Below are 14710 nucleotides of genomic sequence, written 5' to 3' on the forward strand. Positions count from 1 at the left end.
TTCTGGCTTCTAGTATAATTCAAACATTAGCTTGTACCATGGTTTATTAAAACCATTTTACAAAGGAGTGAACTGCACCATGGAAAAGGTTTGGGTGAGAGATGTTCAAAAAACAGCCATCAGTTTTCAGAGTCCCAAACATTTGCTCATGACGCTACAAAGGGAAATGAGATTTGGAAATTTTTTCATAATTTTTGTTGAGATACCTACTGGCAAACTCAGCATATCAAAGGCAGAGCTGGGAACAGGACCCAGCCAAACTCAGCACCATCCCTTCATTTCAGCAGGGAAAAGATCATCACAAATTAGAGCAGTTAGCTTTTTTACCTCCTCAGCCTAACATATTTTAATGTTTATCAAAATCACTATAACTTGACCCACTACATTTTTGTGAGGGTGATTTGATAAATAATGGAAACTAATTAGAGATCTATGGGCAGAAAAATGGTCAGGAATTAATTAGAGATCTATGGGCAGAAAAATGGTAATAAATCCAAAGTTTTAATGAAACTACACCATAGATACTGTACCTTCTTATTTCTGCTTTTTTCTTTTCTCTTAACATTACCTTATTCTCATTTTTGTACCTTCTTATTTCTGCTTTTTTTTTTTTCTCTTAACATTACCTTATTCTCATTTTGTGAAACCCTCTGCTCTTTGTTTTTCCACTAAATAATGTAAGTTATTTCTTACAGAAAGGTCAAACTCACAAAATATGCATGCCTTCAAAAAAAAACTGGAAAGGCTCTCCTTTATGACTAGTACAGATCTGCAAACATAGGTATCAGTTAAGATGGTACATAACTGTTCTCTGCCATGCTCAGGTTAAAGGAGTCTTTGTCTACCTTCCTCACTGTGCTGAAGTTATAATAAAACAGCGGTAAACATTACAGAGTAAATAAAGTCCTCTGTGTTAAGAGGATGTTACAGTTGTGAAGCTGCTACTGGAAACCATGATTTTGGAATTTCCTAATTTCCATTCTTGACTTGATAGTGTCAAAATGTTTTCAACATGTTTCTGTATCACAAGGTAAGTATTCATAGCCTTTTCTACTTCTTGTTTCTGTCCTCCTCAAGTTTCCCTTCAACCCAGTTCACCTTTTGTGCCCTTTCCCCACCTCCCAAGTATCTTTGCTCTCAGTTCCTCACCGTCTCCATATTAGTTCCCCTTCCAGTTCAGTTTTTTCCTAGTCAGTCACCTCTCCACCCAGATGTCTCTGTTACGAACACTGCTGGTCCAGCTTTTCACATCCTGGACGAGCTGCTCATCAACTCTGCTGGTCTGGGATGTTGGACGTGGATGAGAAGAGCAGCGAAAAGGCAGTGGTGTCAGTGAGCTTGTAAGAGAGGCATTTTTTTCCCCTCAGTTTTGCTGCTAAATCTTAGCAAGGGCCCTGATTATTGTGATGAACAAAAGTCATGCTCAGCTCCTTCCTGCTCACTATGGAGTATATCTGCAGAATCTAGCTTCTATGAACTAAAATATTCTGAGGCCCACAGTTTTGCTCAATTTATATGCATCTTCCACAGGGTGACATAAAATTATCAACTGATACCTCTTACCAAAATGTAAAGTCCTTACTTCCAAACATAGGAGAAGTAAGCAGAGGCATGGATCAGGGTTGAACTGTTTTACTGTAACCTCATTTTGAGAAACAGAAGGAGAATTTTTTTTTTTTTTTGGTTGAAATTATAAAAACCAGCCTGAGGCAAAGTCCTGACATGGAAAAATTCTGATAAATCTCTTACTGTCTGCCAATGTCATATGAACTGAAAGAATGTCTTATAATTCTGTACTCTCTGTCTCCAAGAGTACGGGGCTGTCTTAACTACAGATAATGATGTTACAGGTACCTGTAACACCAAAAAACATTAGAAATGATAGTATGTGCAACTGGAGGTCTTCTTTGATGAAGAAAAGGAATTGTGGTTTGCTCAAAGGGGTCTGTTCAAGACTCAGGTGAGGAAACCCATTCTTCCAGCTGGTATTTTTATTGTGAAACACAAAGGAAAAGCATTTTGTTAGAAGTGGGAACCTCTGGCCATTGGCCGCAGCAGCCCTGAGGCTTCTTTGATTTAATAAAAAACTAAGCATCAGAAGCTCCTGCTCCTTGATTAATACATGCATAGCTCTTCTTAAACAAGAAGCCAGTCTGTGGTTACTGGAAGGGTTAAGTTTCAATGTGGGCTTTAAGCTTAGCAACATCAAGGCATACTCACATATTCCATCTTAAACAACATTTTCAGAACCTTAGCCCTGATTCAGCATGGTAGTTAAGGCTATTGATTGCCTTAAGCTTCTCCTGTGTCAGGTCTTAGAAATCTATTTTGTTAAATCAGTGTAATTCCTGTGCACCAGCAAGCCCCAAGAGCCACATGTGCTACAAACATTGCAGAAAGCTGCTTTCACTGCTTATATCAGCAAACAGTTGTTGGTTGTCAGCACTTGTGAAGGTGTGTCATTTCCCAGCTAGGAGAAAGTGGGCTAGGGAACCTTGTTGAGACTGGGGGAGGATACCCAGGAAATTGTGAACTTAACAGGTTAAAAAAAAAAAATACAGAAATCCCCACAAACCCCCACAACAACAACCCCAACCTCAAAAAATCAGAGAAGTCGTGGCAAAAGCTTCACAGTTAAAAGTTTCTAGTAAAAAGCTGTTTGGTATATTTAATCTGCTATTTTCCCTGCACTTTAACCATTAAACATTTCCTAGAGCAGAAGGCTAATCGATTTTTAATTTTTAAAATAAAATTATATTCATACTGTGAGGCCAATAGGACAATCCAAGATGTCTTTTGAGGTCATTAGCACATCCCAGGTAACTGATGGCCACAAACCTTTATGATTCATTTCATAATAACTCTATAAAACTTCCTGTCCTATCTTGTTTTATTGCTTATTTAAGATGATTTATGTAAACTGGGCTTACTGGCTTGACATTCATTCTTCTTATATTAGATTCTGATACTATAAAAGATATCTTTTCTTCTTGGCACAAGGCCTTAAGATGCTGGGTTTAGTGACTATTTGTCAGATCAGGATTTTGTCATCTCTGGTGAGAAATCCTTTGTGCCTGCTGACTCCACTGGACACATATTTAGAGGAAGCAATCTAAAAAAGATTTGTACATTTAAAAATAAAATTAAAATGTCAGGAAAGGATTGCTGAGCAACAGAGACTGCTTTCAAACGGAGAGAAGGAGCACCTTGAAAAGCTGGTCTTAGGAAATGGGTTAGTAGAGACTCCATCTGTGATGGAAAATGGGACTAAAGCTGCATACATGTTTAGCATTTAAGATTTAAGGCAAAGGGAAAAACAATCTGAAATGTGAGATGTTAACGTCGGTGTCTAGATGCTGTGCTGACTGGCAGGGTATGAATACAACACACAAAAGCAAGCTATAAAAACACATTTGATGGGAGAAATCCTGGCAAGAAAAGAGAAATCCATGTTCCATGATACCAATAGTGACTCCCACAAAGTTCAAGAGACAGAGTTTCTCTAGCTCAGTCTCCCTTTTCTAAAGGTTAGGATGGCATCAGCTTCTATTCACAATTTTGTACTGCAATTCAAGTAAATGAAATGCAGGGGTTAAAAAAGGAAGTTTTATCCTCATCTAGACAGAATGAAGAAGCTGTGTAGGAGCAGACTGCCGTTTTGATGTTCTCTAGGAAATCAGTTCAGCTTCTCTTCAGAACTTTGCACTTTGTACTGCAATTCAAGTAAATGAAATGCAGGGGTTAAAAAAGGAAGTTTTATCCTCAGCTAGACAGAATGAAGAAGCTGTGTAGGAGCAGACTGCCGTTTTGATGTTCTCTAGGAAATCAGTCGATGGCTATGCTGTCATTTGGCTGATGCTACTGTGATTTTAGAGCAGCAGCAGTCCAGTCTCCTTGCTGAGAAGAAACACAAATCAGCAGGTCATCTACCAATTTCATTAAAAGTTAATAGATCGCAACATGCCCCTGCGATTTTTTTCCAGCACTGATGCTTTCCTTAACTCCTTTCAGCAGTGCCTGTCATTTTGACATGCCCCTTTTTGTGCTATTTTGGGCAGCTGGTAGCACTGAACCATATTCGCTCAAGTGTACATTGATCTCTCACTATGTTCTTGTTCTGCTTTATTGATTAAAAAGAAGTCCCAGTTTTCTTCCCTGAATAGTAGATACAAACAATTCTGTGAACCTCCAAGACTAACAGAACCCAGTTGTCTGTGGATATCTGCTTTAAAGATGACTGAGGTTTCTGCATCCTGACAAAGCTGTTTGAAGTAGGTTCAGTTGCACACCAGAGAGGTGGGGGGGCATTGGGGTGAGAGGTATGGGATATAGAGAGATACACACACATCTGGGACATAACCTTATTTTCCGTAGAAAGCCAGCATAGACAATGGGTCAGGTTTCTCAGTTTATTGTGATTAATAATATTTTTTTAGCTGGGGAAGTGGCCAGCTTTCTCTCTCAAAATAAATCCTCTGAAAGCTCACTTGGCTTCAGTGACTAGCTTAACAGTATGTCTTGGAACTATTTAATCAAGGTTTGGATACTTCATCTATGTGTTAAATGCTGCAGCAACATCTAGTTGCCAGTCAGTGACATTAAAGGACAAAGAGGCGATAAGTTGCACATTTGATCTTCAGCTAGGTAGTTAGATTATTTCTCTGACTAGGAATGATGCCCTGCTGAATACTGGCAGCCAAGATTTGCAGATGCAGCATGGGACAGAGGTGTCAGTAGGTTTTCACAGTGATACAAAGCAAACCCTAAGCTCAAGGTGGTGCTTCTCACTGCATTAAGTCTGTTTTCTTGGGGTAACAGTTACTGCAAAGCTCAGAGCAGGTGTGGAGGTTGACCTTGATAAGTACGAAATAACAGAGAGATGCCATAGCATACGACTCATCCAAAGCATATACAGAGGGGAGACCAATTCTAGCTGTTTCTTTTCATTTGCCAGCCTTTCTTAGGATTTTGTTGATGTTCCTCTTGCTGGAGGGTGCAATGAAAATGGTCTTTATACCAAATGAGAGTCTGGTAGTCAGTTACTGAGTAGCCTGAAATCCCAGATGAAGTATTACTAATTGCATGGTAGAATGATCAGAAAGAGTATCAAGTCAATCTGACAAGGATGCACTGAGCTCTTGTGGTAATCACTGCTAAAATCGCAGCAAATGCTGCTAAGTTCATTAGTAGTCTTAACAGCTTTATCAATGCTTATGCTAACTGAAGGGGAGGAACAGAGTATGTCATTGCTTCTTGGTAGAAATTTTGCCATCTTTATTGTCACTGCTGTTGAACTGAGCCAAAAGATACAGCACTTTTCACTCACCCTTACTGCATTGGGATGTGTGCACATATGTAAGTATGTATCTTTAATATCTCTGCATGCTGCCACCTTACTTTCCACCACACACCGTTCTCCTTGTGCCCTGCAAAATGGGAATGCGTTTGGAGGACATGTCCCTACCTGTCAGGTCAGCATTCGGCCACCAGCCAAGCTCACAGGCTTTACATGTGAATTCATCCTGAACAAATTCGTTCTCCTTGCAAGCAGTGCAAATCCAGCAGCAGCTCACTTCTCCTTTCCTGATCACCTGTAATGCAAAATACATCCTCAGCTATAATCCTCTATAAGAAAACACAGAAGCCCCCCAGCAAGCAGATACTACCTGCACTGCTTAAAATACGAGAGGATTCCTGTGCATGGTGTGTTTCAAACAACTAGAAAACGTGAATCCTGATTCTGTATCTACGCCTGCATATTAAATTTTGTGCTTAGGAGCTCAAGGATAATCTCCAGGAACAATGCTATCTTGTTTTGGGGGGAGCAGTTCTGAGTTATATGTACAAAACCATTTTTGCTTTAGTATGGAAGCATATTTTCAATCAAACTTGAGAAGAGACTTAATCAGACAGATGGTTCAGGTCAGGACAAGTAGCTCAGCCCACACTTAATATCTATCACATAGTAAAAAGCAGTAAACAAAGTCAAACTTTAGAACAAAGAGTGATTCATGCATATACATATATATATATGCACAAGCACAGGCACAAACACATAAATTCCAATTTACATGGAAGTCTCTTTGGGGCTCGTTACACTGGTCTAAATTGAAATTCAAATAAGAGCAAATTAAAAAATATACTGCTAAAAGGATGTAATGGGTCCTAGTAGAAAATAAAACCAATATGTGGTGATCATGAGCATGTTTTGGAACAGCGCTTTTGGAGACAAATGTCCCTGAAAGCTGTATCTTTCTCTTCTGTGAAGGCTGCTAAGTGTAATGATCCAATGTTGGAAAGATGGTTTCCTCGTCTTGACTCCTAGTTTCATTACACTAAGGCTGAAAGAAAGATTAAGGCTATCTCCAGCTCATGGGGCTCCAATAAAGACACTGTCTCTGCTTGCCAGAAAAGAGAAATCCAGACTTTTCGCCAGCATCTTCCCATCCATCTATATGCAGAGCTAAGTGCAATAGTGAAATACAAAATGTTTGTTTTGTTGAATGCTGCCTTTGCAGGCATTTTTTTGTTAATATTTCCTCCTGCAGTCTGTGGAGAGAGTCCAATAGACTTCAATGGGAGCTGAAGATGGCATTTTGTATGCATGGTGTTTACATATACACACATACACAAACTGCATAATCTCAAAAACAAGGAAAAGATGTTTTGGAGGGTAGTAAATACCAATAATGTTTCCCTTCCAAGATTGTTGGAGTATGTCACTACATCTTTGCCAAGTCATCAATCACTTATTGCTTAAAGTAGCAATATAGAATTAAAAAGCTGCAAATGTGCTTATTAAATGAAATTAGAAAGGAAGGTCTGCTCTAAGGTGGTTTTCCTGAATGGGCTCCTTGCCATTTTAATTTACTGCATCCATACTGTTTGGTACTGGTGGAACACGTCTGTATGTCATCCAGACATGGCAGGTGGCAAATTATTTGTAGCTTGATACAAGTGCCACTGTTTGGTAAACAGAGAGTTATCAGAGAGTTATTTTGTTTGTTTTAGGATACCTCCTGTTGTGAACATGAGATACAAATAGGCACCTTTTTTTTTTTTTTTTTTTTTTTTAGGTGTTATTGCTGGAACAAAATACTGGATTCCCATGGGTCACGTTATTTTCAGGATCAGCCCCCAAGTGAATCACAGCTGCTGAATGTGTAGGCAATGACTAAGTGCAAATTTAGTTCTTTCTCGCATAAGGTGAAATTCAAATTCTGTCACACTAGAAGATCCTGCATCACTATAAAGGACAATTTTAGAAAACATGGGCCTGTATACGGTATTGTAAGAGTAAGATGTTAATCTAGGAGTCTTTCTATACTTTTGGCTTTTCTGAAGAAAAGGAAGTCGCATCCATTGGTGGGAAAGAAGCTTGCTTATGTTTAAGGAAAAAACTGTGACTGGTTACTCACATTTCTACAGCAGAAAGTAAGTGTCTGAGGCTCACCTTAATCTGGCCCCTCAAGCAAGGCTCGCTGCACACCGATCGGACCATTCTGCTCTTATTCATCTGAATCCTGTAGTCATCAATGTTGAGCACACCCTCATGCCAGGTCCCAATGAGGACGTAGTCGTAGCGGTTGGGCTCTATGTACTGCAAATTCATGATGTCATACCTGCAAGGGAAAAAAGAAAACAAGTCACTGTCCTGCAACACAAAAGATAAAAATTTACCTTGCCCTCCTCCTTCTGCCTGATTCTCTCTGATTGCCTCACAATTACCGATTGCCTGCCCTGCTTACAGAAAACTGTGAGTAAAAAGTTGTGTGTCCAGGAAGAACTGTACATCAAAGACAGAAAGCTCTGCTAAAGATGCACATGTAGGAACTGTCTGGATGGTGTGTTTTTCAGACATTTTGAAGATGTCTTTAATGTTCGCTTGGTGCCTACGGAGAGGTTGCAGTATAGCCCATTCTAGGAACTCTAAAGTAATCAGTAGAAATGCTCAAACTAACTGAATTGGTATGCCATAAGTTAACTGTAAGCACTAGTTCAACTATATTACCCAGTGAAAGTGTCAGGAAAAGTTAGCAGCTCAGGCATAAAATTTACTTCCTCACCCTGGGCAATTAGGAGAGAACTTCCCAAGGCTAATGAAAAGGAAGCATAAAACACTGCTCCTTCACTGCCTTCATCATTGCCTTCCTTGTGTTGCACCTGATGTGTGCACATCCCTTACTGCTAATTATTCTGTTCCTTCTTTAACCCACAGAATGTGGCTTGTGCAAAGCAGTGATGAACTGGGGTGATTTCTTAGTAGGAAGTAAGCAAGAATGGAAGAATAAATATTGGACAATGGACAGAGAGGAAGAACCACAAAAGAAGCTGGACCTACAGCTTGGCCTCTTAAGATCAGAAGGGAAAGGGCTTCATTTAAAGAAGGACAAGAGAAAGAGGACTGAGAACCAGAAATCAGCACTGGAGCTGAAAATCACAAAGCATCTTCTGTTTTCCAAGCCTGAGAGTTACTACTTTGTTTTTCTCTACTGCATTGTCTCGGTCTCTGGGGAAAGAATCTTTTGTTTATGAGTGTTGCTAATCGGTATGTGCTTTAGGAGTGAAAGGTAAGCAAGGTATGAGCCATAAATAAAACTGGGATGCTTGGCTTTGGGCAAAGAGAGAGAGATATCCATTTATTTGTTTTCCTTTCTGAGGTTCAAACATGCAAAATTTCAACTGTCTCTGCTCTTCACAGAGGAAAGAGGTGCTAGGATTACTCTCTAGACATCTGTTTTTCTTCATTGAGTCTTTGAGATCTCTCTAGTTAGAGATGATTTAAAGTCATGGATATTTATGGCTGTATTTAGACCTTGGTCTTGCAAATATGCATGTTCACATGATGTCAGTGCCACTGCAGAGCTCCACTGAATGGGAAAAGAGACTCTTGCCACTGAATTCAACGTAACTCCAAACAGGAGGCAGCTGCATTGGTTGGCAATTGGCTACTAATTGAGGAGTTGCTTAAAAAAGGGGTAAATTTCAAATTCACTAGGAAGTAATTCCTTCTCATATCCCAGTTCTTGCAAAGGAAGAACATAAAAAAAAAAAAAAAAAAGGAATGCTGTTTTCAGAATTGTGAAGAATCAGGATAGCATTAAGAGCCGAGCACTTTATAATGCAGACTCAACAGACAGGAGTAAAATTGAGCAGGAACGTACATGTCTCTTCCTAGCAAGAACTTGGATTTTAGTGTGACCTTGTATTAGACTGATACAAAATCAATTACTCTGGGCTGGAAAATAAATTCAGGAAGGGGAGTAAAAGATTACTAAGACCTCACATCCCCTTAATGGAATTTTTGAACCTGCACAGATTGTTTTCAGTTTTGCAAAAATATATTACAAGGCACAGAGTGACATTAATGCAATATCAATCAAGAGCTGGCAATCTCAGGGATATGATTTGAGGGTGAAAGCCATTCTTATGTTTTCTTACAATGCTATTCCCTCTTCTATCAGGTATCTGTCAAAGAATAAAGTATACAGACTAAAAGCTCTTATATAGTCTTGCATATGACAAGTTGTAGTATGATGTTTGCAGCTTTGATATGCAGCTTGAATTTTAAGTGGAGAAATGTGGTGTAACAAACACACTTGGTATATGGAGACTTGTGTAAGCTCTTTATCCTTTTCTTCTTTTCCTTAATGAAAAGAATTCTGCTTTGCGTAAGGATGAGTTCAGTGCTGAAATACCTCCCCCTATCCCCTCACTCACACATGTACAGCTTTAACAGTTTTGGGCTGTGTCCAAGCTAAAAATTATTATTCCAAGAGTTGTGGAGCTCCAAGAAAGTGAGGAGCACGGAGGCAGCTGGATTTCACACACATACAGCAGCATTTACAGAAGCTACGATAACATCCTGCATGGTAGAAAATGAACCTTTCTTTTAACGTAAGGGCAAGCACTCTGGTATATTGGGAAATGATGTGACCAAATAGGTGGTGTCATATGAACAAGTTACTTGTGAGGTGACCCAGACTGTGAGCCAGCGGGTCACAGGCACACTCTTACTCTCATTAGTCTGAGATGGCTGAAGTTACCTTTCTCCATAATACCAGACTGGCAGTAAGGTCTGCTGTGCTGGAAGGCAGAATGGAAAACAGCAATGGTGAACACAGCTGGGATGTAACTGGCCAAAAGAAACACCCATGGATCCAAACTCCAAAATGACCGCGTATGTTTTGAGACACATTCCTTTATATACTGTATAAGTTTGAAGTACTGACATTATGCATTTGATAATTTACTCAAAGCATTGGAGTTGACAGAGCTGCCATATCTGAAGCCAGAACAGCTACTGGAAATTTTGAACTCGAGTTACAGGGGCCTACATCTGAGTCTAAATGGAGTAAAATGAACGACAAAGTTTCTGTTGACTACTGCATCCCTCACACCTTCTCCAGACATTTCTGGTAATTGAAGTGATATGATTACTACTGAGAAAGGAAATGGGAAGTACTAAATGAAAGTAAAAAGTTCAGCAATTTTACCAGCACATTCTTAATGACAGTATAGCAAGCACATCATACAGCTGTTGATATTCCAGAGTTACATCCACATAATTTTTCCTGGAGGCAGTGCAGTCAGTTAAGTGACTGCATTTGTGCCCTTCTGATAAAGCTCTGCTTCACATTTCTGCATAAAAGATCTTCAAAGTAAAGATTCTGCACAGAAGAAATAAACCTTTAAAAAAGTGCTTCACGTTTTCTAATCTCATTTTGATAAAAGCTTGAAACCATTAACTGAGTTTGAGATAGAAAAAGAGTTATATCTCAACAAAAGGTTAAGGTTTGATGGAGCTGTAAGGTGCTCAAAACAGGAAATTATGTGAGTGTCAGGCAAGCATAACTACCTGCTCTCTCCATGATGATTGTAACTAGGAGCTTGCGAGAGTGAATTGCTCAAAGAACCTAACAGATTCTGAAAATAAAGCATAAAGAAGGTTGCTGCTTTCTAAGAAGTAATAGTGATTTATTGCATCTTGTGAAGTTGATTTGTTCACGAGGTGGTAACGTAATATCAAAAAACTTTTTACATATTTGTGTGACATTCTTGCACTGGCAAAGAAAACCTAGAAAACTAGGAAATTTCAGATCTGGATCTCTTTGTTGTATGTGGGTGTTGTATGTGGGTTTTATCTTTTATTGTACAAAAGCTCTTTTGGGTATTGATACAGTGGTATGGTACATTCACTTATCTACAAAGAGCTTCGCCATGTGCAACTGTGGGAACACTAGGGCTAATCTGGAACTGAATACAATTCTGCATGAGCATAAAATACTGCTGGCATACAAAGATACGACAGATTGTAGAGATCACATTTCATATACACATCACCGTTCTCCGATATGATATAGCCCATATCATAAATGCCACAGGCTGATACAAGGATTACAGCATGAATAACAAAAAGATTAATTGAACTTTCTTGCACAAACTTGCTAACTCCAGCTGTGAAAATATAAATGAGGAACAACAGCAACAACAAAAAACCCCTACCTAAAATAACCCATCAAATTCTAAATAGGCCAGGGAATCAAGAGAAATTCACCTTGCCATAGACCAAAATGATGGAAGGAATAAATTCTATCATCCTGATATAATCAGAGAAATATCCTGATATAAACTCTCCTATATTTTGAATTCAGGAACTATTCATTCTAATTCTATGCTTAGTACTGATTAGAGTTGTGGAAATGCTCTTAGGTAACAAGACAATAAATAATATTTGGGTTAAAATTGGAAAATTACACCTAAACATCAAACCAAATAGCTCACAGGCAGACAATGTTACAGGCTGTGCTGTAGTTCCTGGCTCAATCTGAGCTGCAGCTATCAATGTGTCATGTGTTACCGGTGTTATTCCTGTCTATTTGCAAGACTAATCCAAATAACTCCATTACAGCCAAAGAAATCTCCATCACCAAACCCAGCAACATTCCCCCTTCACAACATCTGGTTGAATTAGCTGAGATGAAACTTCTCTTTACCTTCCGGGTGCATCTCCCTTTTCATCAAACCAAACTTCTTCTCCAGAAACACCGATGAATGAGGATTTGAGGAGGAACTCCAAGAGCTTGCTGCCATCAATTGGCTTCATAGCGTCGCACAGCCCAACGTGTCCAGGGCAAAGGGAATGATGCATATTTTGGAGCCCATGAGCCATAGCATATATAGCATTGATGACAAATCCCATTTTACTGTCCTGCACATAGTTTTCTTCCAAGCTTTCATTGCCTAAAATAGTAAGAAAAAAGTGTTAAAAACAAAGATGAAATAACATGAACATATGAAAAATCAGTGAGAGAGAAAAAAAAAGGAGTTTTCTTATTCCTGTTACAAAGATTTAAAAGCATAAATGAGGTGCCAGCCAGGGATTTTAACAAAACAAACAAACAAACTTTTTTTTTTCAGAAATCTTTAATTCATTCAAATTTGGAATTGCTACAGAAAGTCAAACAAAGTTCATAACACTAAAGGACTTTTTATATAACTGCAGCTTAGAATGTGTGAGTCTGTGTGAGCAGACATTGAAGTCCTTGTCCATTGAGCAGAAATAATGTGGCAGTGGAGGTTTTCCCCACATGTAGCTTTCAGCTCTGATCTGCTGATGTGCAGGCACTGCCAGAGGGTAACGTTTGTAGTTGCATTCCGCATCAGACCCCACTGGGTCCCGGGCTGTTCCCCTGCTTCCTGTCACAAGCTGCTGAAGGCTGCCAGTGCCAGCCCCGAGTCACGGCAGACCTGTGCTGCAGGGGTCCTGAAGGAGCTGGAAGTAAGAAACCTCCTTGTTTTATTTTCTTCCCCCTGAATCATTTTATTGCAATATGCTCCAAACTGCAATATGTTTTTATCTGTAGACCTCCCACGTTACTCGGTGTTTAAAGGGAATTTGCAATCCAGTCTCTGTTACTTTGTCTAAGCAACACCTTGTCTACGCTGGGGAAGTAGGATGTGTGAGAGACTAGGTGCTAACTGACACTTCTCAAATCCAGGTTGGAGAAGATAGTTGTCATTTGAGTATGAAGAAAAGAGGAAAATCTACAAGTTCACTGAAACTTTCAAGTAAAAAAAATAGTTCCTTCCCCTAATGTAGATATGGTATGACTTTCAAATCAAATCATGAAGAACATCCTCCCATTTGCCCTTGGAAAAGGCTTTGATGTGGTAGGTCTTCTCAGCTCATTTGACCTACAAGTCAGAAATGGCAACAAGGGATTCTTTAGGACAGCAGATATCCCAAAGACAAGTATGTCTATGTTTCTTTCTCTGGGTCTTCCTTGCACAGGACATTTGTCTATAACTGGGCAAGAAAGTCTTGCTTCAGTAACTGTTTTCCAGATGAGCTGAACATAGTAAACAGTTGTGCTGGTGAATTTAAAACAGGCTTGTGAAAATAGCATAATGTGGCTGAATGAGTTCATGTGCTCCTCTCACTGCCATTCATTCACTATCAGCACCACCAAGGAAGCAGAAGCTGGAGAAATATTCCCAGAAGCAACTTACCTGACACTTTCTTCATGGCAGAAGGTTCATAACTCCCATTCAAATTGCATGAAACCAACACCTTTCTGATCCATGTTCAGAAACACAGAAATAATAGAAACTTCATATGTAAGCTGACAGAATATTTACCCAGGGAAGCAAAGGGTATGCCACTACATGTACCCTCCCTTCTGTACTGCATATAGTACATATGGCATGGTCTAGACATCTGTTGCACATGGTGAATTTACCACTGATTCTTCTTTCTTGTAGATAGAAAATGAATGTGTTCTCCATCACTATGTGAAAGAGAGGCAGGAAGCCCCAGAAGAGATCACAAAATGACTGATAGGGCACAGTACTATCAACTGTTTTCTACCTGAGAGTTTATCTCAGATACCTCCTTAATTTCTCAATTACTTAAAAAAAAAAGGAACATAAACATCAGTAACACTTGCAGAAGATAATGATAATATCCATATGCGTTTCCTGAGGCAAGCATTCATGTGGCTGCTGGAGATAGAAAACCAAATGTAACAGAAGTTGCTAATGTTTTAAAAAGAGGCCGTTTCCCTCAAGTATGTATTAGCTCAGCAAAGCAGGCATTTGGTTTCTCATGTTTCAATACAATATGCATACCTCCAAAGAGAATAAGTATTTGATGGTGGGAAGTTTTGCTTTTGACTACTTAGGAGTGAATATCTGGCTTATGTTGAGGCTCCAAGCACACAAGCCCACACTGCAGAGGTGACTGCCTTAATGTCACTACTGTAGTGGAAAGCAACATGTGTAGCATCGTATGGCAATGAATTGTCTAAAAGATCAGTAATATAAACATCTGTATGTGTAAATAAGATATTTTCCAGTAAATCCAGCATGAAAAAAGTCATGCTTTACCCAAACTTAACTTCCTGCAGTCAAAATCAATTTTATTTCATTTTCATCATTATAAATTATCGATATACTTATGCATTTGAGCTTGTAAAACTTCACTTACGACAATCAGTAAGAAATGTGTGGGTTTTCTAAAACAAGTGAAACTGTGTCATTATGTTCAGCCAGAGACAACACAGAAGCAATCAATGTTCAATTCAGTTTTCACAGGGTAGCTTTTCAATAAATGCAAGAACTATATTATGTTTGTTATGGGGCTTCTCTGTAAAGTTGTATTTTTCCTCAGTAGATCTTTGAAATGTAACAAAGAGCAAAGAAGAACTCT

The 14710-nt window shown here is 39.2% G+C and overlaps 1 protein-coding gene across 1 annotated transcript in view; it reads right to left on the bottom strand.

Moving 5' to 3' along the window:
- Nucleotides 1-14710, bottom strand: part of GRM1 (glutamate receptor, metabotropic 1) — a gene marked incomplete at its 5' end in the record, with an annotated part of 66246 nt that overhangs the window by 31102 nt on the left and 20434 nt on the right. The window contains 3 exons of the mRNA XM_010081265.1: nucleotides 5465-5591; nucleotides 7454-7622; nucleotides 11997-12243. Coding sequence (XP_010079567.1) covers nucleotides 5465-5591; nucleotides 7454-7622; nucleotides 11997-12243 — 543 coding nt within the window. The remainder of the gene's footprint in view (nucleotides 1-5464; nucleotides 5592-7453; nucleotides 7623-11996; nucleotides 12244-14710) is intronic.

The sequence above is a fragment of the Pterocles gutturalis genome, unplaced genomic scaffold (genome assembly GCF_000699245.1).
Source record: "Pterocles gutturalis isolate BGI_N339 unplaced genomic scaffold, ASM69924v1 scaffold15774, whole genome shotgun sequence".
In the NCBI taxonomy this organism is placed as follows: Eukaryota; Metazoa; Chordata; class Aves; order Pterocliformes; family Pteroclidae; genus Pterocles; species Pterocles gutturalis.